Raw genomic sequence first — 27,695 nt, forward strand, 5'->3', positions numbered from 1 at the left:
AACCAGTGCTGGCCTTGCTTGATTCTGCAAGTAGGCAGATGGCTGTCCAAGTGGACATGGTGTACCTGAAGCAATTGACGCCCAAAACGTTACTGCCCAAGACATGCAACAATGAAGACCAGGACATCTATCCAAAAGCCCAACTTAACCTTTACACAAGCTTGCAGCAGTTTGAGGCAGAAGTCTCTGTAATGGCTGAGTTGCCTGAAGATGTAATTCTACGGGCTGTCCTTCCCCAATTTGATGCATGGATCCACCAAAGTCAAGAAGAGAACAGCAAAGGAGAAAGAGTGGACAGACTGTCACCCCAATCCAGAAATGGGCTGTTGAATGGGGAAACCCATGGGAACTTGGCAAAGGACAGGCCATTTTGAGAACCTATTATTTATTTCTCCAAACCCTGCAGAAAACTGTAGTCCTACAGAGGAATTCCCTCACAATCTTGGAGGGCGATATGAAGTTGGGGATATATGTGACAAAGCCCTTTGCCTGACTCTCGGGGTAGAGGGCGGGGTGGCTATGGGCCTCCATGTCACTGCCTGCTATGCAATGTTGGGCTTAGAGGATGTTGGGTCAGGATTAATTGACTCAGCCCAACATGCTACCGTCGTTTGGCAAATGGCTTGTCACATTAGTCCACAGCATACACCCAACCCCTTAAGCAACTCTCCAAACAGGATTAAGGTCACCAACACACACGCATCCTTGTGGCGCCATGGCTGAAAGACTTTACCCCCTAAAATGATTATGCATTCCCCATCATCTCCGGGACATGTTGGTGTAGCGCTTCACAGTACAGAGAGTATGTTATCAAGACAGTTAAAGAGGGAGGGTCTGCTATGTTCAGATTGTGACAGGAATATTGCCACAAGAATGCTGGAGACCAGAGGGTTCAAAGTGTGTAGTAAAATATCCTCCCCTCAATTATGCAACATATGTGGGTGATCACACACACCAAGAAACTCTTATTCCCTTCAGTCGCAATTACTGCAGAGCACTGCCATACGCAGATTCGAACCACAAAGCTTGGATTGAACAATCCCGCAGCAGGGAAACGCCAAGTGGAAATCTAAGATGGTAGCTGGCCTTAATCAAGGCATGCACCACAACGCTGAGAAGCTAGAGGTGGAGAAGTGGGAGAGATGGAAAGCCCATCAAGCAGCACACCTAGGCCAATCGTAATTAAAACCTCAGTGTGACCAACATTTGAGAGGCATGGGCGGTCCCAACCCCCTGTACAACCCATAAGCTGAGCAAGAGGATTGTGGATGTTTTGGGAAGGGGATGGAGAATTGGTGGAAGTTTGTGGCTAACAGCGAAGGACGTTGAAAGTGGAGCACTAAGGTGAAGCCTATAGAGAGGTGGTCAGAAGGAGGGATGGAAGGAGTAAGATGGTGAAAAAGGGAGGAGGTGGTACAGAGGAACAGCAGATGCGGGATGGCAGGAGGAAGAATTAAGGGAGTAGAAGCGACACATCTTGTGGAGGGAGTTGGAGAAGATACTTAGAGGAGAGAGTAGGAACATATTGAGGTATCAGTTAGAGTGAATATCAGGAGAGAGAAGGAGCCCATGAAGGAGGGATTTGGAAGCAGCATCAAGAGGAATCAGGTGAAGAACATTGCGGAGGAGGACACTAAAGAGGGGGATGAAGGAGGAGGAGGGGTGGTAACAGAGAGGCAAAGGAACAGGTATGCTACAAGCCTGAATGAAAAGAGTTAAGGAAGAATGGAAGTATAATCACATGTAAAGGCATAAAGGAGGTCCAAGAATATATAGTGGAGAGATATAGTGGAGACGAGAGGGCAAAATGTGTATTGGAGAACACCTTAGGTATGAAACAGTTGAAACTCATTGAGGAGTTAGATAAGGGTGGGTTGTCAGGGAGTTTGGACAGGAGCACAAAACAGGAAGGAGGGAAGGGTAACCTGACCTGTCCCACCTAGGGGTTTAGCTAGCTGGTCACCAGGGTTGTTTTGAGGCCTGTTGCCATATCACCCTTACCTGGTCCAATCAGTCAGTATGCTCGTCTGGCCAGCTCCCTAGTAGATGCTTTAGGCTCATACTGCTGTCATCAGGCCCTAGCTTCCTCATATTAGCTTATAGCATGCAAGCACACATAGGGCCCAGAAATGCAAGCAAAAAGCCTCCCAGGAGTTAAGGACAAAAAGCAGATGACCTGTGCTTAAAGAAAGAAGTGTGGATAGACAAAAATTGCCAAGATTGCGAGTGATTGGATAGGGTATCAACTGTGGAATGTCCCCCCTGGATTAAGGATTATGAGAGTCCTTTCATTGGTTTGTTCCCAAGGTGAAGAAAACAGACTGTTGAGTGCTATTCTTCTTAGTTGATCCACCATGGATTAAGAGGTAATGACGATCAGAGGATTATTGCCCACGGATAAACCATCCTGAACTATTGTATTCGGTTTCATGACTAAGATACAAACTCTACCTTCTTGGCCCCAGAGTCAGTTACTGAGGGAAGGTTGTTGGGTAAAGAGGAAAAGATTTCTAAAGATATATAATTAAGTTGACCAACACGTTGAATTCCCTAAATAAACCTTGAATTTTATATTAATCTCTGAGCCCGTCCGCTGTTGCTATCCATGTGACAATATTTGTGACAATATTCAAGCTGCGCATGCCTTTGCAATGTTACATGGACCGCTTTAGCCTTGACTATACTGAGGTGAAGTCCCTTAGGAGCTGGAATTTCCCAAGTGGAATATATTTCCAGGATACAGTTACCCAGCCAGCTGGCAATAGTCTTCTTGTTGGCCCTGTGCCCTGGAGTAAGGTCATAAGGTCGCCATATGTGATAAAGAGACGGTTTGAGGACTGAATCTCCTTGGGACTTTCGAGGGAGAGCTAGACAGCTCGACTAACATCAACTAACATCCAGTCCTTTCAGCTTCTGTCAGTGGGCTTGAGAAAAAAGAAAGGCTGATTGATTTGCTTTGGCAGGTGGAACTGAGGTAAAATAGCTAGGGTAAGTCCAGAACCCTACCCTCCTTTAGAATATGAGAAACAGACTGTCACAGCAGGAGGCCTAAATCTCACTAATCATGGGCGATGATTTAGCAGATGGTTTGAATAGCCCTGTTAGGGAGCGAAGAGGACAATGTTAAGGTCCAACAGAGGATGGGGAGCCTAAACCTGTGGAAGAAATTCCTTAAGAGCAGCACAATGGCCATTAATTACTTACCCTAAGGAACAATGGGAGTCTAATTAGATGCCTGATTTAGCCTGATTATAGTTCAAAGGCAAGACCTAGTGCAAAAAGCAAGCTGGTGGATTTCTCTGCCAATTCAGCTAACAGTCACAGCAGCGGATCCTCTTATTGAAACATTGAGACCTAGCCGTGTCTATTCTGCAGGCCTTCATGATAGCCATGTTATATTTGGAAAGATCAGGCTGTCTATAGATCAGGTCCTCAGCACCTCAGGTACTTGACCGCTAAGGACATGGATTGAGAGGATGGGTGAAGAATGAGGACTCCTGTCGGTGGCAGGAAATCCATCCACTCATGGAGAGGTTGTGAAAGGCTGGTGGAGAAGTCCTGGAAAACGTTTGGCCACCAAGAAGCTATGAATTGGCTACAGAATTCTACTAGTTTGAGCATTTGTTTGCTCACTCGTGGATTACTGTAACAGTGTGTGTATGGGTTGTCCTGAAGCAATTACAACAGATTTTAAACCATGCAGTTGCACTAATCTTGGAACTTAAATGATGCAACCATCTTCCAGCTGCTCTGAGGTCTTTGTATTGGCTGTCTATGGAACAGAGGGCTGTCTTTCAATATGTGTAACCTACATAGTCTACTGACCATGTTGACCCATATACCTAAGCATGCTGACATGACATTACACTATAACAATGACACACAATTTAAGATCGGCATCTGGAGGTAGGATGTGTGCGCCACAAGCTAACAAAACACGTATTGGGAGACAAGGTTGTGGGCTTTAACGAACCGGAGGTTTGGAATGAACTGAGCCCATTTTTAATGATTTCTTCATTATGTAAGATGCTACAATGCAAAGTCAACATGCGGCTTCAGGGCGCTGGGGAAAAAGACGGGTTCTGTTACCCTGCAAATAGAGTTAGTATTTAGAGCCTCATTACGAGTTGCACGGAAATTCGTCTTTGGGTGCCCAAAAATCCGAATACAGGCTTTGTGAAAAATTGCAAGTTGTATTGAAAACAATCTGCACTTATTTCCTGGGTTTACCACCTTAAACTCATAATAATGTAGAGGCCCAGATATTTCTGGACGCAGGAATGGTATTTACGGGATGGGGCATCGTGTGGGCTTGAATCTACCAAACTCCTTCTGAGGCCATCAGTGCTGATTTTCCATGGAGACAAGGTTTGTAGCCTGCCTTTCCTATAAAGAGTTCTTGGAAAGAGAGGACTGATTGAGAGGACCTCTCAGCAGAAGCCTCTGCATTCTAAGTTTTAACACCCGTTCATCACCTTCTGCCAATACATGGGCAGTGGAGAGTGGCTACTTGCTCTCCTGATAACGAGACAAATTATGAGGCCCACAGTAACAGAGAAAAGGGCCAAATCCTTGGTCTACCACACCATAGCATGACCCTGCATTATTATCATTGTATTTATTGAGCGCGTCCCTAGCTTCGAGAAGCAACGGAGTGCTTTACAGAGGTATACCACAGTACAGATGCATAACAGAGCGCTTTTCAGAGATAACAACAGAGCAGATATGCAGTGGGTGGGTGGCAATGTAATGGTCCTCTTTCAGCCTCGCCCCCCCATCAGAGAGCTATGCAGCGCAGGGTAAAAGCAGGAATACCACTCTCCTCTCCCACTGTCAGTGGAGAGGAGCACTTGTGGAGCACTAGACAATTGCTGTTCCCGTGGTTCACCTGGCTGGGAGGCTTTGATGTCTCTCCTTGTAACAAGCCTGGGGAATTAGGAAGGACGACAGCATGTGACACTGCCATAGTTGCCCAGTGCTGGCACACAGGAATAGGGTGAGGGCAGCAGTGCCCCTGCTCTCCCACTGCCACCCATGGCGACTGGCATATGTGATTACCTGCCATATGATATAAATACATTGAATGATGTTAGCACCTGGATATTTACTGAGAATCACTGGCATGTGTTGTGAGCACCTGGCATATATCATCACATCACTAGGTGGCCTTTTATGTAGGAAACTGCACATGTGATGGAATACCGAGCACAGGATGTGCTTCATGGGTATTTGATGAGATAACCTGGTATATTCTCTGAGTAACTTGCATTTGCTCAGAACACCTTGAGTATGCTGTGAGTTCCAGTCATATGATGTCAAAAACTGGAATAGAAAGTGAGACTCCATCGAACAATTATCACATCAGCAAGCAACTTTTGAATTCCTAAGCCAACTCGCCATGTTGCCTGCCCGTGGTAATTGGTGAAATCTAAATTGTATGATTAGTTTTCTCACTGGAAACTTATACACCAATGAAAAATAAGCAATCGTTTCAGATACAATGTTAAAGCCCAACCTATTGGCTTTGCCAATGCTTGTTTTTCTAAAACAAGTATCATAACTACATAAAAAACATGACATGTTTCCTTCGCTGAATGCACATGTGTAAAAAGGAGTGTTTTATGTAGGTCTGGAGTTCAGATCTTGTGGCCCAGTCTGATACATTTCAGCACCCACCGGTAAATGTTCCCTTTTTCTTTTTATAAAAGAGTTTGAAGTGCTAGTTGTTAAGACCAGAATTGAGATACTAGGACTTGATGAGACATTAACCACATACAAATACTTTCTATAATGTGAATACTTCAATTGTAAAAGAGCCATTGGTGGTAGAAGTGACCAGAGTGTGTTGCAGTGACTGTGGAACGTGTCTTACCGGCTAGATGTGGGTATCCCAGGCGGACCAGATCCTGATATAGATGTTTGATGGGGTTCTCATTTGCAAGGAGGGCACCGTTCAGCCAGATGAGCAGCATCCTGTTGCCATGCTCCTTGTAGCTCTTCGTTCCTGCATGACAGAGGACATGTGGGTTAAGCCAGGATACGCTATCTTGTCTCCTTCCCCAGCACATTCTCAGATACAGGAGGAATCAATGTTTATATGTGTAACAAGTCAGGGTTTTCTAAGCAGTTATTGCTTTTGCGAAATGAAACGTTCCTCAAAAGTGTGTTTTTGTTGTTGCAGTTTCTCGCTGGTAGAACACTACATTTAAAAGATGCTTTACGGTTCACTACGGAGAAATACAAACAGGTGTGTCGTAAATACCGGTAGTATATAAAAGAAGGTGTAAAACATGACGCACAATATATCCACAGGAATTGCACCTACACGTAAATCCGTATATTCCTTTAAAACATGTCTTTATTTAATTCATTATAACACTCTTAAAATGATCATATTACATAAAATTCATCATCCAACACACAAGATATAAAACATAAAAAAAGACTCAACTTTACAACACATAACAATCCCAAAAAATCGGGTTAAATCTGCTGATTTTTACATTGACTCCGTGTGGGACTCCACACTGAAGAAATTTCTTTTCAATATCAGTTTTATTAGTATTTCCTCAATAACCCAACTTGTACAAGTTTCTGTCCTAAGAGCACGTATTACTGTGGGACATTCATCAGGGGTACAGAAATTAAACGTTCCTCAAAAGTGTGTTTTTGTTGTTGCAGTTTCTCGCTGGTAGAACACTACATTTAAAAGATGCTTTACGGTTCACTACGGAGAAATACAAACAGGTGTGTCGTAAATACCAACATTGTTTAACACACTGCAGTAAAATGCTGTGCACATGCAACAGCGTTTCATTATTTCCAATCTGTATCTAAGAGTTAATGCATCCAAAAATAGTGATAGGCGCCCCTCTGCAAGAACGAGCACGGCTAAATGACCCGTTCTTTGGGAAGGTACCCACTCGAGAGTCCGCAGCCACTCTTTAGCGCACTGTGCCTTTCACAGATGGGAAATATCCATTTTCATATTAGTCTTTGTCCCGCCCACATAGGCAGTCCAGCACCAAAATGCTATGGCAATTCTCTTCCAAACAAGATTACCAACAGGAAGCCTATATACGTGTTTCAGCCTTGTTGGGCCTCATCAGCGAGGAGGAGCTGTGCCTCGCTGAGCACAGTGAGCAAGGGGTCCACATCTGGATGACCCTAGGAAACCTAGGGTGACTAAACCTAAGTCCCTTAAACAATCAAATAAATAGTCATAGGCACCTCTCTGCGCGAACGAACAATGCTAAATTACCTTGTTTTTTGGCAAGGTATCCACTCGAGAGTTCGCAGCCACACTTTAGCTCACTGTACCTTTCACAGAAGGGAAATATCCATTTACATATCAGTCTTTGTCCCGACGACATGAGCAGTCCAGCACCAAAATGCTATGGCATTTCCCTTCTGAACAAGAGTACCATCAGCAACCCCATACACGTGTTTCAGCCTTTTGAGCCTCATCAGTGTGGTGGAGCTGTGCCTCTCTGAGTACAGTGAGCAAGGGTTCCACGTCTGGATGACCTAGGAAACTCAGGGTGACTAAACCTAAGTCCCTTAAACAATCAAATAAATAGTCATAGGAGCCCCTATGAGAGAACAAACATGGCCAAATCAACTATTCTTTGGAAAGGTACCCACTCTAGAGTCTGCAGCCACACTTTAGCTCACTGTACCTCTCACAGAAGGGAAATATAACCATTTGCATATCAGTCTTTGTCCCGCCCACATGAGCAGTCCAGCACTGAAATGCAATGGCAATTCTCTTCTGAACAATAGTGAGGTATTATCCCGGTGGTAGAAGACACTCCTTTTGTCTCTGCTACATTGTGCCAGACATATGAGCAGGTCCACTCAATGTGCGAAGGCGAACAATGCCTTGGATCGAGGCTCACTGCCAAGCTTAAAAGTCTTTGATGAGGTTGAGAGTCAAATGGGTCAGTTTGCTTGACCAGTATACAGTGTCAGGTGTTAGCTTGGAGCCCGAGGACAGTCTTATTATTTCAGGTCAATTGTGAAGAGCATGTAGGTGGACACGATCCAGGTGAGTAGGTTTCACACTCAGGAAGGCGCATAGCAGGTCTATTTACCTTCTTTTTGTGCCCTTTGAACAGCCATGTTTTTAGGGCTTTCCGGAAGGTCACACGTTTAACCAGTGTGCAAAGTTGCCTGCATATGGAGTTCCCTAAGTTGGTGGCTAAGGATTTCGAAGGAAGTCCTGCTCTGGCATTTTCTATTGAAATGTGGAACTGTTACTGAAAAGGACTGATGTGGTGTAGAGACTCCACCAATTCTATGAGAATACTGGAGGCGAGCATTATGCTTCAATTTCTTTTATTACTACTCCTCAGCAGTTTCAACAAACTAATAACAAACATTGTAAAAATGTCCAAACCGACTTTTCTTTCTTAGAAGTACAATCCCCATAGTCTCTGTAGTCCATCTCCATCCATGCTCAGCTATGACCACTTCCTGTCCCTGAGCTCCTCCTCTCTTCTTTTACTGCTCTTCAAGCAGATAAGTACTATTTGATCTCATCTCCGATTTTGTAGATTAACATGTTGTTAGAATGATAGCAGCATTAGAATCATAAGAACAGTCAGTGTTATGAGGTTTTGTACGTATATTTGCTGATAGGCAGCGTGGTTGCCATTGCTCAGAACGCGCGCTATATGTAATTTGATTATTCAGAATAGATGCGTGCGGTTGCTTATTAACGGCGGTGCCATTCCATTTTGTCAGTTTCGGGCTTCCGCGACGCATCCACCCCGTGCCGCATGACCCGCACCCTGGGGGTTTGCCCAGCGCCCGCGGATGCCCTGTCAGCCCTCGGGAGAGGAGCGCCACGGCCCCCCGACCCCCTCCTTTAGGGGGAGGAGCTGGGAACCAGAAGCCGATCTCTGAGTTGCATTTGGAATTGCGACGCAGAGATCTGAGCACATTGGAAGCCGGGCCCGGCGGTGATTAATTTCGTGCTACATCACGTAGCAAAAGAAAGATAAGTTGGGCCAAATTAGGATTTATAAACATAATGCCCTTGCATTCCGCCGCTCGCCGCTCCCTGGGGAGTCACAGGGCAGCCTGCTAGCCAGAGCGAACACGGAGCAGAGAAGCTCCTTTGTGTCTAAACAACAAGAGGTTTCACCTCGACAGAAATACCAAGCACCTACAGAGTGCATACTGAACTTGAAAGCCCATCACAGGTGTTATGAACAACAGTGAGTCCGGTGCAGCCACATTTTCCCCAATATATAAATAAATAAATAAATATAATAATTAATTGGGAAATAAAGGACATTAATCCTACAATTTCACTGGAAGCACCCAACTAGTGAAGAGGGCATGCTAGGACACCTGTTTCAGGTAGATCAGGCACACAGCATTCTCCCAAATAATGTCAGAATTTGAATGGAGTGAAGAGGTGCAGCCTTTGGACTTGACGGCCAGCATCAAGGAGGTGCTGGGGAATTCACTAGAAGATGCAGTGGCTCAAGAGGTTAAGCCCCTGCAAGACGGGCTGGAGACCTTGGAAGCAATCCTACACCAGCCCAAGGATAGCACCATAGGGACTGAGCGCACGCCCTCTGAACCCTCTGAAACAGGATTTAAGGGGAGTACTAAGGCCCATGAGAGGGAATCCTCTAGTGACCCACAGGGCCCTTCGGATGGGGTGAAAGGAAAGGCCCCGGAGGTGGTCGACGCTGTTGCAAAGCTTAGAGAAGCATACTTGCAGCACCAGACAGTGCCGAACCTCACAACCCCCACTCCAGGGGAAGACATGTGTGGAGATGATGACCCAGGCTTGGAAGAAGAGCCGATTGAAGGTGACCTGCCCTCCCATGACGAGGAGGAAGCAGGAGAGGAGGATTGGGCCAAGCCCAGCGGGGGTAAGAAAGCCTGCAAGGAGAAACACCTTGAGGAGGAGGAGGAGGAAGGTATGTTCGACCTGGACAGTATCCAGAACCCGAGGTCCTCGGACTGGCAACCATCGCCCAGAGTTGCGCAGTACATGACCATAAGATTAAGAAAGGCCCTCGACAAGGAGATCAGACACCGCCTTCGCACAGAGTGCCCAAGGCCAGACCTTCCAGGTAAAGTGTCAGAGACCCCGAGTTAGACCCCAAAATGCTCACCTTCATTTCCAAGTCCAGCAAGGACCCCCGGAAAGCGATTGACATATCTAGGAAGAGCTGCCAGGAGAATGTTCTGGATTTAGCGGGGTCTCTAGCTAAGATCATGGACCTAGCTGAGAGAGCTAAAGACACAGGGGAGGAAGTGGACCCCGAGGCCCTAGCTCGCTGGGCACAGAGATCACCCTGTTTACTGGGTAACGCCAACTGCGCCATTGTCTCAGAAAGGAGGAGAGGATTGCTACTGGAGATAGATCCTATGCTCAGCGACCTCGCAGCATACGAGGCGCAAGGTCTCCTGTTTGGCGAGACTTTCGGAAAAGAAATGGCCCATTTCGTCGGTACCTATACTTCATTAGAGAAGGCACAAGCTTCAATCCAGAAAATCTTCCCTAACCGAGTTTTTGGCAGGACCGGTCGCCCCAGGAGTCGTGCGGCTGGTCGAATTCAAGGAGGCAGAAGACCCCCTAATCCCAGAGCGCAATACTGGGAGAACAGGCAGCAGGACTCCTTCTTCCCGGCCAGGGGACGTTTCCCTAGGGGACGCAGAAGAAGAGGAACAGGCGGAGGGCAAGGATTCCCACAAGGTGAGAATGGCTTATTACCCTCTGATGGGAGGGAGGACTGGTATGTTCTAGGGAAACTGGCGCGCGCTTTCCAGCGATGCTTGGATATTGCAAAGCGTAAGAGGCCTGCAACTGGAATTCATAGAGCCACAAGTACAAGCACGCAGACCGCACCAACAGCTCCTTGCAAGCGCAGAACAGAGTTGCCAGGACCATGAGCTAGCGCAGCTCGCCCAGAAGAACGCCACAGAGAGATGCCCAGGGACTTCCAGTTTCGTGAGCGACATGTTCCTAGTACACAGGAAAGAGAAGGACAGACCAGTAATAATCCTGAAGGAACTAAACAGCTGGGTAGTCTACCACCATTTCAAGATGGAAGGCATCCACCAGCTCCAAGACTCCCTCAGGGAGAGAGACTGGCTGACGAGATTGGACCTGAAGGATGCTTACCTGATGGTGCCGGTATTAGAAGAGTACAGAACGTTCCTAGCTTTTTGTTGGAAAGGGCAGTATTGGCAATTCAAGACAATGCCCTTCGGTCTTGCATCAGCTCCCTGGGCCTTTACCAAGCTGATAAAACCAGTAGCAGCAGCGATCCGAGAAAAGGGCATAAGGTTGATCATATACCTAGATGACCTGCTACTGCTAGTCGAAGACCGAGAGACGCTGGTTTACCAGACGAAATGGGTGCAGGATCTGCTTGTGTCTTTAGGATTCCTGGTAAATGTGGAGAAGTCAGACACAACGCCAGCACAGAGACTGGACTTCCTGGGATTTATCCTAGAGACCAGGAAAGCCACACTAGAGTTGCCAGCGCGAAAAATACGAGACATCAAAAGAGAAATCAGGGGATGTCTGCAGAAGAAGGTAGTTTCTCTCAGGACACTAGCGAGGATAGTGGGACTGCTAGCAGCCTCCATTCAAGCCATATTTCTAGGGCCCTTACAATATTGGGCTCTACAGAGACAGAGGATAAGACACTTACAGCAGGGATTAAGATATCATCAATTAGTGCCTTTGGATCAAGAATCCGTGACAGAACTGGAATGGTGGTTGAAGAATATGGACGCCTGGAATGGGCGGGCCATTTTCGGAGATCGGCCAGAGTCAGACGCCAGCCGCCTAGGCTGGGGAGCCCGATGCGGGGATCTGCAGACAGGAGGAAAGTGGAGTGAAGAAGAGCTTTGCCTGCACATAAACTGCCTGGAGCTGTTAGCAGGGTCCTTCGCGATCAAAGCCTTCACGAAGGGGAGAATGAAATTGTGTGTGTTGCTGAAGATGGACAACATCTCAGCCGTCCGCTACATAAACCACCCAGGCGGTACGAAGTCCAAGATGCTATCAGAGCTAGCGAAGGATTTTTGGCATTTTTGTCTTCAGTCGGAAACATGAGTGACAGCGGAATACCTGCCCAGAGAGCTGAACGTAGTAGTGGATTGGAACTTGCGCTACCTCACGCATTCCAGCGATTGGAGGCTGGATCCGACAGTATTTCGGAAGCTGAATCAGAAGTGGGGTCCACTACACATAGAACTCTTCGCATCTCGCCTAAATGCACAGACAGCTGAGTACCTGAGCTGGAGACTAGATCCGGGGGCGCAAGGGACGGATGCTTTCCTGCAAGAATAGAATAGAGGGCCGCACTATGCTTTTCCCCCATTCATGATGCTGAACAGAGTTCTAGCAAAGTGGCGGGGGGAGAGAGCAGAACTACTGTTAGTCGCACCACTATGAAAGTCACAAGTATGGTTTCCGACACTAATGGAACTATCAGTGGATCTGCCGAGGGTACTGCCAGAAGGAGAGCAACTGCTCACGGACCCAGTTGGGTTGTATCATTCTCTGAGAGGGACTCTCCCGCTCACTGCGTGCAGGATATCAGGAGACGCTGGGTGCTGCCAGGCCTTTCGACGCAATCTGCAGAGCTTATCGCGGAATCCTGGGCTCCTTCCACTAGAAGGAGCTACGACGTGGCTTGGGCCAAATGGTCTAGCTGGCGCAAAGGGAGAGGTGTTCATCCCATTTCAGCCCCTGTAGTGGTGATCCTGAACTTCCTAGTGCAATTATTGCTAGACGACAGAGCGCTCTGCAAGATAGGACTATACAGAGTCAGCGGGGCATTTGCCGATCGAAGGTGTACCAGCTGGTGAACACCCAGCAGTGATGAGGCTCATTCGAATCGCCAAGTTTAAAGTTCCCCCGGAGCCTCGTTATAATACAGTTTGGGATGTGACAGCAGTCCTCCAGCTTCTAGAAAGCTGGCCTGCAGATAGATACTTGTCTCTTAAGCAGTTATCAGGGAAGTTAGCGATGCTGTTATGCCTAATATCTTGTAAGCGCGTATCAGAAGTCAAACCGGTTGAGACAAATACGAGAGCCTTTGGGTCAGAAGGAGTCACTTTCTCGATAGTCAGGACGACTAAGACAGGAACCTCCTCAGTACACTATCCGTATTTTCCAAGCAGATCCAAAAGGTGTGTAGTGAGCTGCATCAAAGAGTATGAGTGTAGGACAGCAGAGTACAGAGCAGCAGGTACCACGCAATCACTCATAGCCCGTAGAAAACCTTTTCAGGGCGTATTGCTAGATTGGTGAAAGAAATCATGCATGCAGCGAACACTGATTTAGGGAAGTACGGAGCACATTCTGTACGTGGCACAGCGGCATCTAAAGCCTTTACGACAGGAGTATCATTCAGAGAGATTGTTAGCGGCAGATTGGGCTAGCAATCGTACCTTTAAGAAGTTTTACTTTAAGCCGACCGAGAGTCTAGCGGTTGCTGTGTTGGGAAGCTTTGAAGAAGCATAATACTCGCCTCCAGTCTTGTCATAGAATAAAGATTACCCCTGCTAACTGCGCTGGGAGTATTAATTCTATTAAAGACTAGGAAGCGAACATTAAATTCACGCCCATTCATGTATTGCTAATGATGATGTTTTGTATAATAATTGCAAAACATGGACGCCACCCTGATTCTTCTGCTTTGTATTATCCGTAGAGGAAGAGCAGAAGAACAATTGAGAAGAAAGGCTAGCGACTATGGTCAGTGGATAGTGCAGAGGAGGTCCCAAATACAGCCCACACTCCAACCATCCATTTGGAAGCACCAAGAAAGTCCACAGTGAGATATGTGACGTATGATGAGCAAATAAACCAGCAGAGAGTCACGGTAGGGCTCTGTCCTGTGCCTATTAGAAAAACAATGCCTATCGAAGTACCAGTATCAAGGAAACCATGGATAGTAAGGTATCCATTGAGGAAACCCTATAAACAAATGAAGCGAAATGAAGATCGCCTGAGTACAGTCCCTGAAGAAACCAAAAAGGTCCTAATGGAAGACGAATGGTGACGTCACGAGAACCCGGACTGACTCACATGTAGAAGAAATTACGACCAGAGAATGACGCAAAGAGACAAAATGCCATGAACAAGAATATCGTGAACTTAGAGTGTGAAGGCGATGTCAAATGTAAGAAGCTTTAGCTGTAAGCATGGCAAAGATATTTGACCAGTTTACACGTGTACATATGCTTGGAACCGCAAGAAAGCTAAGAGAATCGTGTGGCTTGCTGTGCTTAGTAGAGGGATAGTGCGGCAAGCGCCATATACATATCTACCTCAAATAAAGTACTTTATATGTAGTATACATCCACTTTTCACTAAAAGCAGAATCAAAAAAACTTACTAAGGCCATTCGAGAAAGGTTTTGCATTCAACGAAATCAGGAGCTGAACGACAGAAACCAAACTCAGCAGAGGGAACCAAGGTTGTATCCATCAAAATGAACGAACAGTGGCTACAATTAACTGAAGCAAGGACCAGAGTATGCTGCTTTGAAGGGGCAAGATAAGAAGGTGAAGGCAGGTGGTGGGTGAACATAAAATCAAATACACAAAATGTTGAAGAAAAGGCAAATCCACGGTGTCTGAATCACTTGACCAGCCGAACGAACAGAGCAAGACCCCCATACCTACACATTGGTGTGAGCCAGGAGAAGATATCTAGACAGAAGATGCAGTCTCAAGGCCAACCACAGCGAACTAATTGACACATAGCCACTAAGGTGATGATTGATTGGAGGAAGGCCGGGTGAGTTGAGGGGCACCCTGCACCTGGCCGACCATTCTGCGTGCTGCTAAGCAAAGTGAGAAAGTATGCATGGGGTTGGTGCCAACCCAATCACAGTAGACCAAGTAATCTAGGGTCCTATAGTTAGTAGAACCAATGGGACGTCGTACTTTTAGTGACGTCTGCAGTAGTCATTTTTGAAGGAAGGGCTTAGATGCCCACCTGACAGTGTTTACCCAATCCCCTCACTTCGTTACCATATTCAGATTTAGTACCTATAGTAAAGTTTCCTTTTCCGAACCAATAGAATTGCATGTCAACTTTTGAGTGTTACACGTCAATGATGACGAGTTTTTAGTATACATTTAAGGATTTTTATGAAGTTCATTGGAGTTGAAGCGAGAAGGAAGATCGCACCATTGCTGATATTCATGGCTCCCCGTTTTTTGTACTTGTCATTAAACGGACTCCCTTTGCCAAACCGTTGAGTTGTCCTTATTGATTGGTGTTGAAGTATATATCTGCACCCCCATCCATCTCACAGGTGCTGCTATCTTGCCTTAAAGTGCTTCTGAGCAAACTCTGACTCTATGGGCCGGTCGGTGGTCTTGGAGAACAATGTCGAGGAAGATCGACGTCTCTGTTTGGAGTGGTTTAAGTATTCGCTTTGTTGGCAGGACATAGTGTGGAGTTTGCAAGTGACAGTTCAGAGCACGTAAAAGAGAGGAGGAGCTCAGGGACAGCAAGTGGTCATAGCTGAGCATGGATGGAGATGGACTACAGAGACAATGGGGATTGTAGTTCTAAGAAAGATAAGTCACTGTGGACATTTTTACAGTGTTTGTTATTAGTTTGTTGAAACTGCTGAGGAGTAGTAATAAAAGAAGTTGAAGCATAATGCTCGCCTCCTAGTCTATAATAGAATGAATACTCCCTGCGCAATTAGCAGGGCTAATCTTTATTGTCTAGTACACACTTCTTCAGGGAAGTATTCCCTAAAAATATGGTAGTGATACACTAATCCCTACTTGCACCCATGTTCACACACAGTAATCACATTGATTCATATACAAGTAACTGTTGCAGCCTCTACTGCTCCACAGATTTCCTATAATACCCTAGGCCACACATTTGAGGCCAACACCGAGCTGACACTCAGGAGGGTAAAGTAGTTCACATATTGGAATGTCACTGTGCAGGCACGGACTCCTGGTATGCAGATATCCTCACTTGGGCTAAGGACAGTGGAGAAAACTCTGACCTTGCATCATGGAAGAAAATTGAACAACGGAAGGGGCTAGATTTCCATGCATTCCTAGCCATTGTTTCGGTGCCCGTTTTCTGTATAATTGGGTATGGTAATCCAGTGTACTAAGAGGCCCTCTGCGTGTGGACTCCTGTGGCACATAACTGTAGCATTAGTTGCGCATGGTGGGCTGATCAGCTTCAAAACAGTTGCATAGTGCTGCAGCAGTAGCTGTGCACGGTGGGCTGATCAGCTTCAAAACAGTTGCATAGTACTGTAGCAATAACTGTGCATGGTGGGCTGATCAACTTTGAAACAGTTGCATAGTGGTGAAGCAATAGCTGTGCACGGTGGGCTGATCAACTTCAACACAGTTGCCTAGTACTGTAGCAGTAGCTGTGCATGGTGGGCTGATCAACTTCGAAACAGTTGCATAGTACTGTAGCAGTAGCTGTGCATGGTAGGCTGATCAGCTTCTAAACAGTTCCAGTTACCGGCAACATCCCAAGGCATCAGATGGATCTCTTCAAAGGCCCAGATACCCGCAGCTAAGTGGTTAATTTATCGTGGCGTTTAGGTGAAGAGTGAATAATTACCCTACCGTCTCATGTTGTGGCACTGTTACTGCTGGCTTGTTAGCAATTTTGGAAACGAGGAGGGAGGCTTACATTAACAAATACCTGTATCAATGAAGTGCATGCCTTAGCGATAAAGCATGCAGAAGTAGCCCCAAAGTGACAGTCAGGCTGCTAGATAAAACAACATAAATAAATTAAAAAACACAATATTTTTAGGCAGTGCAAATATATAACAGCACTAGTTCATATACAGAATTGCAAATAAACATATATTAATGCAAGGATGACACATTTATGAGTTCTACACATATGCTGTCCTGCAAGCAAGCTGCTGAAAATATGTATCAGTATTATGAAGGTAACCCCAAACAAGACTGCATATGGTTCTTAAAGAGTATGATAGAGTCTATGACCGCCTGCCGAGGGCTGAGATTCCATAAATGAGTTCCACAGCATTGCTGTATATTTAGTTTTCTCTTTTGCCACTGTTGGGCTAAGCTAACTGGACCTCCTAAAATGTATTGATACCAGTTGGTTTCCCTAAGAAAGTGGTCCTGAATAACAAAGTTTTTCCATGTGATAATTGGGACGTACACCTGGAAAGAAATGTTACTAATGGATTCTTAAATTTCATCTGAATCACAAGGGGACCTCTCCAACGGTTAAGCATAACTCAATCTGTACATACAAATGCGTATGCTGCAATTTATTACCAGGTTTAACGATAGTGGGTGATGACAAAGGTTTGTCATGGATGGGTAAATCAAGTTGTTGCCTACCCTGTCATTCACAAGCATCCTACATTGTCGCACACCTCATAGTCTAGTTGCGAGTGGTGCAGCTGTTTTTTACAAAGGTCACCAATTCATGTAAGCATGTGGAATGACAGTGGCTATGGTCATGGCACAGCTATTTGCAGCCAGTAGGAAAACCTTTAAACTCAATGTTTATATGGCAGCAGTGCATATGAACACTGTGGCAAAGACCCCTACCTTTCACTGGGAATGCTGGATTGGGTGATCATAGGGTCCAGGTGCCAACACCCACGGCAGGATGCTGCGTCTGGTGACGGTATATGAGGGATCCCCTGGACCATGCCACCAAGCCCTGTGGCAGAGGACTGTCACAGGGCGCGTGTTGTGCTGGTTTAAGGGATGCAGCAAAGTATAATTCATCCTGCTGTTGTAAAGTCTTAGTTACTTATCTGTAACTGTATTTTACCAGCATTGGTATCTTTCATAGATTCAGATGCTTGAATATTCCCCGTTGTCAGACTGGGAATCTTCGGTGATAAAAATAATATATATATTTTTTTAATATACACACATTGCTACATAGCAATGCATGTACATAGCCCATTATGGCCCATGAGCCATTCTATTGTGTAGTCCCTCCACCTCACTTTGGTCCTTTATGGCCCCAACCAATGAGATAGCAGGGCTTAAGCCCCACCCCCAGCAGCCATCTTCAGATTTTGAACCCTAGAGACTACAGTATGATGGAGGCTAAGCATAGGAGCAGCCTCTCAGGGGAGGCGGGTGGGCAGGCGCATGTGAATCTATGAAAGATACCAATGCTGGAGAAATACAGTTACAGGTAAGTAACTAAGACTTCTCCAGCATTGGATTTTTCATAGATTCAGATGCTTGAATAGAATACCAAGCAGTTAAAACATGCAACCATAATAAACATATATGCATAAATACAGAAAAAATATATTTCTGATCAAACCTTTACCATGCAGCAACACAACGGTTACATATGGCGGGAAAGGTGGGAAAAAAGGAGGCTGGTCCTACCTTATGCAAAGAGATGGCGAGCACTGCCTGTCCAACTGCAGTTTCTTTGTTGGTATCTTCAGCCAGGCAGTAGTGTTTCACGAACGTGTGCAGAGTGCTCCACATGGCGGCACTGCATATGTCCTTCAAGGCCACCCTTGCGTGGAATGCTGCTGACGCTGCCCTCCCTCTGGTGGAGTGCGCTGATGGCGGTCTAGTTAGAGGGCCGCCTTTCATCTGATGGCAATGGGTGATGCAGGACGAATCCCAGCGTGCCAGACTTTGTTTAGAAATATGCTGCCCTTGGTACGGCGAGAGAAAGCAATGAACAGTCGGTTTGAGGAGCGGATCTCCTTGGTTCTCTGCAAGTAAAACTTCAAAACTCTCGCAACGTCCAGAGAGTGTAATGCTCTTTCTGCTTCAGAAGTGTGATTCTGGAAAAAGGTTGGCAAAACAATGCGTTCAGTGAGTGTCATTTCCGACAGCACCTTGGGAAGGAACTTAGGATGTGGTCTTAAAATGACACGGTCCCTCTAGAACAAAGTAAACAGAGGTTCAGACGGCAAAGCTTGCAACTCACTGATCCTTCTGGCTGATGTGATGGCTATCAAAAAAGCTTTTTTCCGAGACAAGAACTTCACGTCGCATCTGTGTATGGGTTCGAAGGGAGGTTCCATGAGGGCTGTCAAGACGGTGTTCAGGCTCCAGTTCGGGAATGGCGTAGGCGTAAGAGGATAAGTACGCATCAGCCCTTTCAGAAAGACTTTAACCGCCGGCAAAGAGAGCAAGGATAGCATCTCTGGAGTTGATGTGTACGCCGCTATGGCTGACAGATGGACCTTGATTGAGGACAATGAAAGCCCTGTTTTAGCTAGGCACAATAAGTAGGGTAGAACTTGGCCAACCAAAACAGTGAGAGGATCGATGGCAGATCTCTCGCACCACTTGGAAAATCGAGTCCACTTCCTGGTGTAGGTGACTCGTGTCGACGGGGCTCTTGCGGCCCTGATGATATCGCAACATTCTGATGGTAGCTTAAGATTCATCAGTTTATGCTGCTCAGGAACCATGCCTTGAGAGATAGACTCCTCGGATCGTGGTGGAGGACCTTGCGGTTCTGTTGCGTCTACAGATATTGATGCGCTTTGAGGCGAATCAGGGGCCGTCGGGATAGATTCAGCGTCGAGTACAAGACTTGTTGCGCCCAATCCGGCGCAATTAGGATCATTGAACAATTCTGTTCCTTCAGTCTGCGTAGTACCCTCTCAATGAGGGGAATGGGGGGAAAGGCATAGAGGAACTTTCCTGTCCAAGCCACTGACAAAGTGTCTCCCAGTGATTGATACTCCGGGTACCTCGAGGCGAACCTTTGACACTTCTTGTAGTCCTTGGTGGCAAGGTCGATCTGCGGATGGCCCCATAAGGCAAAAATCCGTTGGGTTTCCTTTTTGTCCAGCTCCACTTGTGAGACGACGTGTATTCTCTGCTTAGCTTGTCCGCTAGGACATTGTCCACTCCCGGAAGATGCTCTGCTTTGATCTGCACCCTGTTGTGCAAGGCCCACGCCCATAGCCGTTGGGCTTCTTGTGACAGGATCTCTGACCTCGTGCCTCCCTGCTTGTTTGTGTAGTGCATGGAGGTAGTGTTGTCTGTCTGGACTGTAAGTACCTGTCCAGCTACCACCGGCAGGAAAGCCTTCAGCACCCACCTTATGGCCCTGAGCTCTAACACATTGATGTGGAGTTGGGACTCTTGTGCCGACCAAGTGCTCTTGGTTTGGAGGTCCGCAAGGTGAGTGCCCTAGCCTGATAATGACGCGTCCGTCCTCAGCAGAAGGTTTGATGTTGGTGCTTGAAACGGCATCCCTTCTAGAAAATTCTGCGGAACATTCCACCATTGAAGAGCCTTGTGTAACGTCGATGGAATCTGGACGACGTCCTCCCAACATCCGAGAGCTTGCTTCCATTGGTGGTCTAGAGCCTCCTGAATCGGTCTCATGCGAAGCCTGAAATTTGGTATGAGGAATATGCACAAGGACATCATGGCCAGAAGGGATTTGTAAGAGTGTACAGATGTTGTCTCTTTCTCCAGGAAGCACGAGGTTGAGCGTAGAATCGCTGCTACCCTTTCTGCCGATGGTCTCACCCTGGGAATGCTGGTATCGAACTCGGCGCCCAGGAAGAGAGCTGTCTTGCAGGGAACGGGGCAGGACTTTGTGTTGTTTATGGAAAAACCTAACTCTTTTAGGCGGTTGATAGTTCTTAAAACTGCTGAGCCAGCCCTTGCAGCGGAATCTGCTTTTATCAACCAGTCGTCCAAGTATGGGAAGAGTTTCCGTTCCTGTCCTCCTGAGTTTTGCAGCTACTGGTGCCAAGTATTTTGTGAAAATTCTCGACGCTGATTTCGGCCCGAACTGGAGCTCTCGAAACTGAAAATTAAACTCTCCGACCGTGAACCTGAGGAACTGCTGTGAGCTGGATGGATCGGTATATTGAAGTATGCGTCCTCCAAGTCTAAAGTGGCCAAGAGGTTGTGCTTGTTTAACGAAGGAAGAACTCCTTGCAATGCTACTATCTTGAATGTTATGCGTTTGATATATTTGTTGAGTGCCCTCAGGTCCAATATGGGTCTCCATTGACCGTTTTTCTTTTTGATGAGGAAGGAGCGGGAGTAGAAACCCTTTCCCCTTTGGAGGTACGGCACTGGCTCTACCGCTGCTTTCTGGAGCAATTTTTGAACTTCGGACATGACCTGCCTTAACATATGCACCCTGCGCGAAGTTGGAGGCAGGGAAGGAAGTTGGTCTAGAAATTCTAAGGTGTGACCCTCTCGGATCACCTGCAACACCCATTTGTCCGATGTAATTGGCTGCCAGCGTTGGAAGAACTGGCTTACCCTTCCCCCCACCGGGGTGTGACGTTGAGGGAAAAGAATCAGATAGTCAGTTTTGTTTGCTTTGTGACTTCCCCTGGGCAGAGCCACGCCTGCCTCTATGGGAGTATCTGTTGGAGGATTGATACTTGTTTTATTGGTACGTGCTACCTTGCGCCTTCTGAGCATAAGAGGAGCAGCCGTACCCCTGTACTTAGAAGATGAGCCTCTAAAGGGGCGAAAAGACTGACGGTCCTTATCCTTGTCCTTTAAAGAACTGATGGCTCATGCTGTGTCTGTGTCTGATTTGATTCCCTTCAGGTGGTCGTCTATTTTCTTTCCGAAGAGCTCTTGTCCATCAAAGGGCATGTCCAATATCTGCGCTTGGACTTCAGACCTGAAATTAGTAGCCTTCATCCAGGCCTGTCTTCTGAGCACTGACATGGGCCATCTGTCTGAAGCCTAATTCGGCCACATCAACCGCTGCGTTGATCATATGATCCGAGGTTGCTTCACCATCGGCGATCATAGAACTAGCCTCTTCTTGGAGCTCTGGTGGTAACTGCTTAGCCAATTTGGACATGCAGAGCCAAAGCTTGTGATCAAATCTCGAGGTCATGGCCAGCGCATTACCCGCTCTGATGGTAAGCGACGCCAACACTGATACCTTCCTGCCCATGGCTTCTAGCTTACGCCCGTCCTTGTCCGGTGGTGCTGACAGCGGCGAAGCGGAATTGGCAAGTTTCTTCCTAGCTGCAACTGTGATAACTGAGTCCGGTTTTGTATGACCTCTTAGACAAAGCGGTGCAGACTCGGGTTCTTTATATTTCTTCTGTGGTCTGGACACCAGAGCCGGAGTAGACAAGGGCGTAGACAAGATCTTGGATCCGGACTCCCAGATGGTGTCGAGGAGAGGAATGGTGGTCACCGTCCTCCTGCGTTTGTCCCTGTGCTCATAAAGCACTGATTTCTTTTCCTCTGATGTAACCTGAATTTTGAACAATCCTGCAGCCTTCCCTATTATGGTGTGGAAAGAAACCAGATCATCCGGAGGTGAAGCATCGCCTGGGGAATCTCTCCTCCTGGGCTTCTCGACGATGTACTCACCCCACTCACTGGCTGCGTCAGGCTCCTGTGTAATTTCGCCTTCTTCTGGATCAGAGAATTCTCTAAAAGGATCCTCCTGCCAATCTGAGACTGAAACGGTAGACAACACCATTGTTGGATCCCTATCCGGAGATCGAGGTCTATTCGATGATGGTAGTGATGGGACCCTTGTCGGTGAAGCACTGTGAGTCCTGCTCCTAGACCTTCGAGGAGGCTCAGGTGATTGTGCTCTCTTCTGAGGTATACTCCCATGAGGTGAACTTCTTGATGTGCCTGGAATTGGAGACGTGTCTCTCCGACGGTTTTCCGGTTCTATGGAATCAGCCGGCCTGCTTTGCTCCCTTTTGACACCTGTAGAACTCATACATGATCCTCTGTATGGACAACATCAGTATCGGGTCATGAGGATAGTCGCCCTCTTCCGTAGAGGGCTGCCAAGGGGGACTTTGTTGCTTAGGGGAAGGACAAGGTCATTCTTCCACCACTTCTGCATCTGAAAATTCCTCCTGGAGAATTCCATCAGGAAGCCCTGGCATGTCCCCCAAAGGAGAAATGTGTCCTACCATTGGTTCAGCAGCCTCAAGGAAACTGTCCTCAATGACAGATGTCACCCTGATGTGATCGGAAGGTGCCTCAGGCTCCAATTCCTCCATAGATGCAAAAACTTGCGGTGTCGCTGACGATGTTATGGTCGATGGTACCTTCGTCGACGAGCATCCCGCCAACGGTAGTTCCGTCGACAAATGTGTCTTGGATGATCGCTCTCCTGTCGACGAGTGTTTCATCGACAAATGTGTTTTGGATGGTCGCTCCCCCGTCGACGAGTGCTGATGACGAGGATCTTGCCGTAGACGATGTCTTATGTTTAATCGTCGTCGATGAGGGTTTCGTCGATGGTCTGGCCGACAACGGGCCTTTATCCTTCCCATCGCTCGTGGATGGTTTCCCTGTCGATGAATGCCCCCCCCCAACCTCTGTTTTTTTGCAAACTCCTCCTTACCTTTGGAGGTAGATTTTGCTGATGAATGTGACTTCCTCTGGCTCGAGGAGTCCAGTGGAGGTAGAAAGGGTATTAACTCCAGCTTCCTCTTTCTTTTGGCAATGGGACAGGAACTCCTTTCCACTGAAGAGGACCTTCTCTTCGAAGGTTGCCTCTCAGATGGAATGCTGGAGTGTACAGGAGCTGTTCTGACAGACTCTTTGTCCGAAGATTGATCCCTGGCTTCCAGATGTAAAATAAGTCTTCTGTGCCTGTCCTGAAGGGTCTTGTTGGAAAAAGTCTTGCAAATATCGCATTTCTGAATGTCATGCGGATACAAGCAGTAAATGAAATGTTCAAGGGGGTCCTTCATGTAGACTAATTTCTTCTTGCACCTCGTGCAGTCCCTGAACAGGGAAGGCTTCTTGACGCGAAAGAGTGCATATGAAAAAAAAGAGGTGCGTAGAATGGGATGAGCGCGTAGAAGGTGATGAGCACGTAGAGGGGATGAATGCGTAGAAGGGGATGAATGCGTAGAGGGGGATGCATGCGTAGAGGGGCTGAGTGTGTAGAGGGGGCGAGTGCTTAGAGGGGGCGAGTGTGCAAAACAGATGAATGCATAGTGCATGCGTGGGTCAGACTGGAGCGTGCGGAGCGGACTGGAGCGCATGAGTGTGTCAAGTGAACCGGAGTGTGTGGAGCAGATTGTGATGCATGGAGTGGATAGGAGTGCATGGAACGGACTGGAGCACATTGAATTGCGTGACGTATATAGTGTATTGTATGACTTAGAATGCAGAGAACGCTTTAAAAGAGCATACAACCCATCATATCACACCACCACGCTTACTCTCCCCTCTACACCACCACTTAACTAGAACACAGAGATACTATGACACCATTCGGTATAACTGTTCTCATACCAACATCCACCGCATACTCCACATCCCTATAAGTAAAACACTGCTGGTTACACAACCCCCAGCCAGGCGTTCTCCTGAGGCCTAACACAGCCACACTCGGTCTGGATAAATCCTGCCAGACCGAACACATACTCCTGATCTCTCAACCACCACACCTACTGCTAAGAAGCAGCTATTACACGAATACCGCACCAGCTGCACACATACCCGGTGCTCACACGCACCCTTGACTCTCTCTACTGACCTGAACTTCGGTTCCCAAGGGCGTTCAACCTATCAGCGCCTTCAGACCATACCAATGGTATAAAAGGCGCTATATTAATGCAAAATAACAATAACAATAACAACAATAACAGCCTGAGATGCAGCGATTCTGAAGAGAAGGTTTACACAACGATTTTCGGTCAAAAACCACAGCTATTTGTCCCAAAAATTATCTGAAACCAAAGCCCCTTAGCAGGGGAACAAAGTAGAATATATTTGAAAAATATATTCCACACAAAAAGTAGAAAAAGAATTGAAGAGCTCAGAGAGCTTGAGGATTCCCTATGTCTGTTAGACTGCGGTGAAAAATCTGAAGATGGCTGCCGGGGGCGGAGCTTAAACCCTGCCACCTCATTGGTTGGGGCCATAAAGTACCAAAGTGAGGTTGAGGGACTACACAATAGAATGGCTCATAGGCCATAACGGCTATCTACATGCATTGCTATGTAGCAATGTGTGTATATTAAAACATTTTAATAATTATTTATATCACCAAGGATTCCCAGTCTGACGACGGGGAATATTCAAGCATCTGAATCTATGAAAGATCCAATGCTGGAGAAGTCCACAATACTGTGCCTCCTGATATGGGAGCAATGTAAGATTTATTCTTAATAATGAGTTACTGATGCCAGGTCCAATGGTGTTCAGTGGAGCAGAGAAGCTGCATCAGCAGAGCATTGATTCGCTGCATGAGGGCTTCCCGGTCGGCAGTGTGCATAATACACACATCCAATTTAAGATGGCAGATGAGCCTTTCGTGAGCTCGATCCACATGCCCCAGCAGGCCTGGCTGGCTGAACTCACCACAGGACCAGCGAAGCAGAGTTGATAAATAGACCAATCTCCATCTAAGACCCATCTTCAAAAGCAGGACCACTTGCATAGGATGAGCATGCCCGAGGGGGAGGAGTCAAGCCCCAATAAAATCCATGAACCCTGCGGCTTCAGTGAGTGTGTTAGGGGCTGGTGAGAGAGGTGCAGAGATTGTGGGAGAGCGCAGATTATTGCTGAGAGCAGGAAGTAAGTGGAAGGATTGTTGCTAATGAAGAACTGATTGAACGCAGAAAAGAAATGAGGTGGCTTGTCCATAATTGGCAACAGGGAATCGACCCACCCATTTTGCACGAGCCTCAAGGCAGCCCAGTCTTAACACCAAGCCCTCTATCAGCAGCTGCGGAAAGCAGCTGAGGGAGCGCTCCTGGGCAAGCTGGAATTGTCTAAGAGAAACGCAGCTTGCCTTTGACAATTCATACCTCAGCATGCATGCCCAATAGGCTATGCAAGGCCAGGGGCATTTTACTTCCCCATCCTTGCATCCCACATTGGGGATGCAGGCTGGGATACTGCATCTCTGAACGTGCATATGGAACGCTCCTTTACCTCCCTGCTTCCTGTTAATGCTGCATAGGAACCAGAGAACTGTTGCAGGATCATTTCCTCCTTTTGGCAGCTGAGCAGATTCTGAACCTTGTATATCACCAGGAGTTCCGCCGGCAGGCGATCGCCGGCCCCATCTAGGGCCGCCGTATTTAAGGTACTTGCATCCAGCACCTATTTCTTTTTGTTTCCCTGCACCTTGGAGCCACACTTCTCCCTTGATGGTCCCTTAATCCTGCGACCGGAGAGGCCTTTCCATCATGGCTGCCCCGTGCGGTCCGGAACAACAGTTGATCCAGCTGATCAGCCTCCTGGACGCCCACCTTCTGCCCCCATTGGCTGGGCACCTTGTACATCACCAGGAGTTCTGCCGGTGCCAGAGGCAATCGCCGCCCCCATCAAAGGGCCTCCTTCTAAGGGCCATATATTTCCCTGTCTGGCCCTGTCCGGGCTTGGAGACATGTGGGCCTTTTCCTTGTCCGGCATGTTTCTCCTCCTGCGACTCGGTTGTGCCCCTAGTGCTTCGTCCTCCTGTAGTTCTGTCTAAGGTAAGAGCACTGTGTGGCTGCTGACTGGTTTGCCTGTTCCACTCTGACTCTGAGGCTCTGGTGGTCGTTCAGCACTCTGAGGTTGCCCCGTCTCCTTGTGACTTTTCATCATGAGGTTTTCACATCCATGCACCCTCCGTTTTTAACTCATATGCAGCCTTTGTGACCCCACCATCCTTCGTGCTCCATCTCACCATGCATTGGCTGGTGTACCCTGCTCCTAAAAAAACTTGGCTCCTGCACCCTCTCACCCTGTTAAGTATGTGAGCAAACTTTTTCTACTAGCTCCTCTGCTTACACCTGAATCTAGTATTGCATTGTGCCCATTGTGCCATTGTGTTTTAGTTTGAATCTAGTTGTGTCTTTTACATCACTGCATCCTTTCTGCATTGCATTGTGCCCTGTTTTAATTCGAATCTAGATGTTTGAGCCTCTTACATCACTGCATCCTTTCTACATTGCACTGTGTCCCGTTTCAGTTTGAATCTAGATGGTTGTGCCTTTACATCACTCTATCCTTTCTGCATTGCATTATTCCCTGTTTTAATTCGAATCTAGATGGTTGTGCCTTTTACATCACTGCATCCTTTCTGCATTGCCTTGTGCCCCATTTTAATTCGAATCTAGATGTTTGAGCCTCTTACATCACTGCATCCTTTCTACATTGCACTGTGTCCCGTTTCAGTTTGAATCTAGATGGTTGTGCCTTTACATCACTCTATCCTTTCTGAATTGCATTATTCCCTGTTTTAATTCGAATCTAGATGGTTGTGCCTTTTACATCACTGCATGCTTTCTGCATTGCATTGTGCACTGTTTTAATTCGAATCTAGGTGGCCAGGTCTGTTGTAGTGCAGTCCCCCCTTCTACTTTCCTTTCTACATCTGCAGCCTCCTTGTTGTGCCTAGTGTTCCTCTCCCTGCCCCCCCTCCTCCTCTCCTAAATGTCTGATGCACTTATATCTATCAAAAATGCTGAGAGGCACGTCTGATGGACCCATTGCCTTGCTCTTCCTTACCGGATCTATGTGATTACCATGACCCCCAGAATTCCGACAGCCGAAAATGCAATTTAATTTGAAAACATTTTTCAACCCCCTTTACACCACATACATGTGCAAGGGGAGACCCCCCACATATTATTATATCACATGTAAGGGGGGGTCGGAAAAAGTAAGAGTCGGAATTCTGGGGTCGACATTTTGAGCCATTAACGTCCTTACCCTATCCTCCCCCTCCCTTCTCTTCTTTTTTA

General features: G+C 47.0%; 1 protein-coding gene across 2 annotated transcripts in view; it reads right to left on the reverse strand.

The window, feature by feature from the left end:
• ANKDD1B (ankyrin repeat and death domain containing 1B) overlaps nt 1-27,695 on the reverse strand; it is a 679,018-nt gene that overhangs the window by 20,741 nt on the left and 630,582 nt on the right. For both annotated transcript variants that reach the window (XM_069627461.1, XM_069627462.1), the window contains one exon: nt 5,873-6,004. In XM_069627461.1, coding sequence (XP_069483562.1) covers nt 5,873-6,004 — 132 coding nt within the window. The remainder of the gene's footprint in view (nt 1-5,872; nt 6,005-27,695) is intronic.

This window comes from Ambystoma mexicanum, chromosome 6p (genome assembly GCF_040938575.1).
Source record: "Ambystoma mexicanum isolate Mex_15411 chromosome 6p, UKY_AmexF1_1, whole genome shotgun sequence".
Lineage (NCBI taxonomy): Eukaryota > Metazoa > Chordata > Amphibia > Caudata > Ambystomatidae > Ambystoma > Ambystoma mexicanum.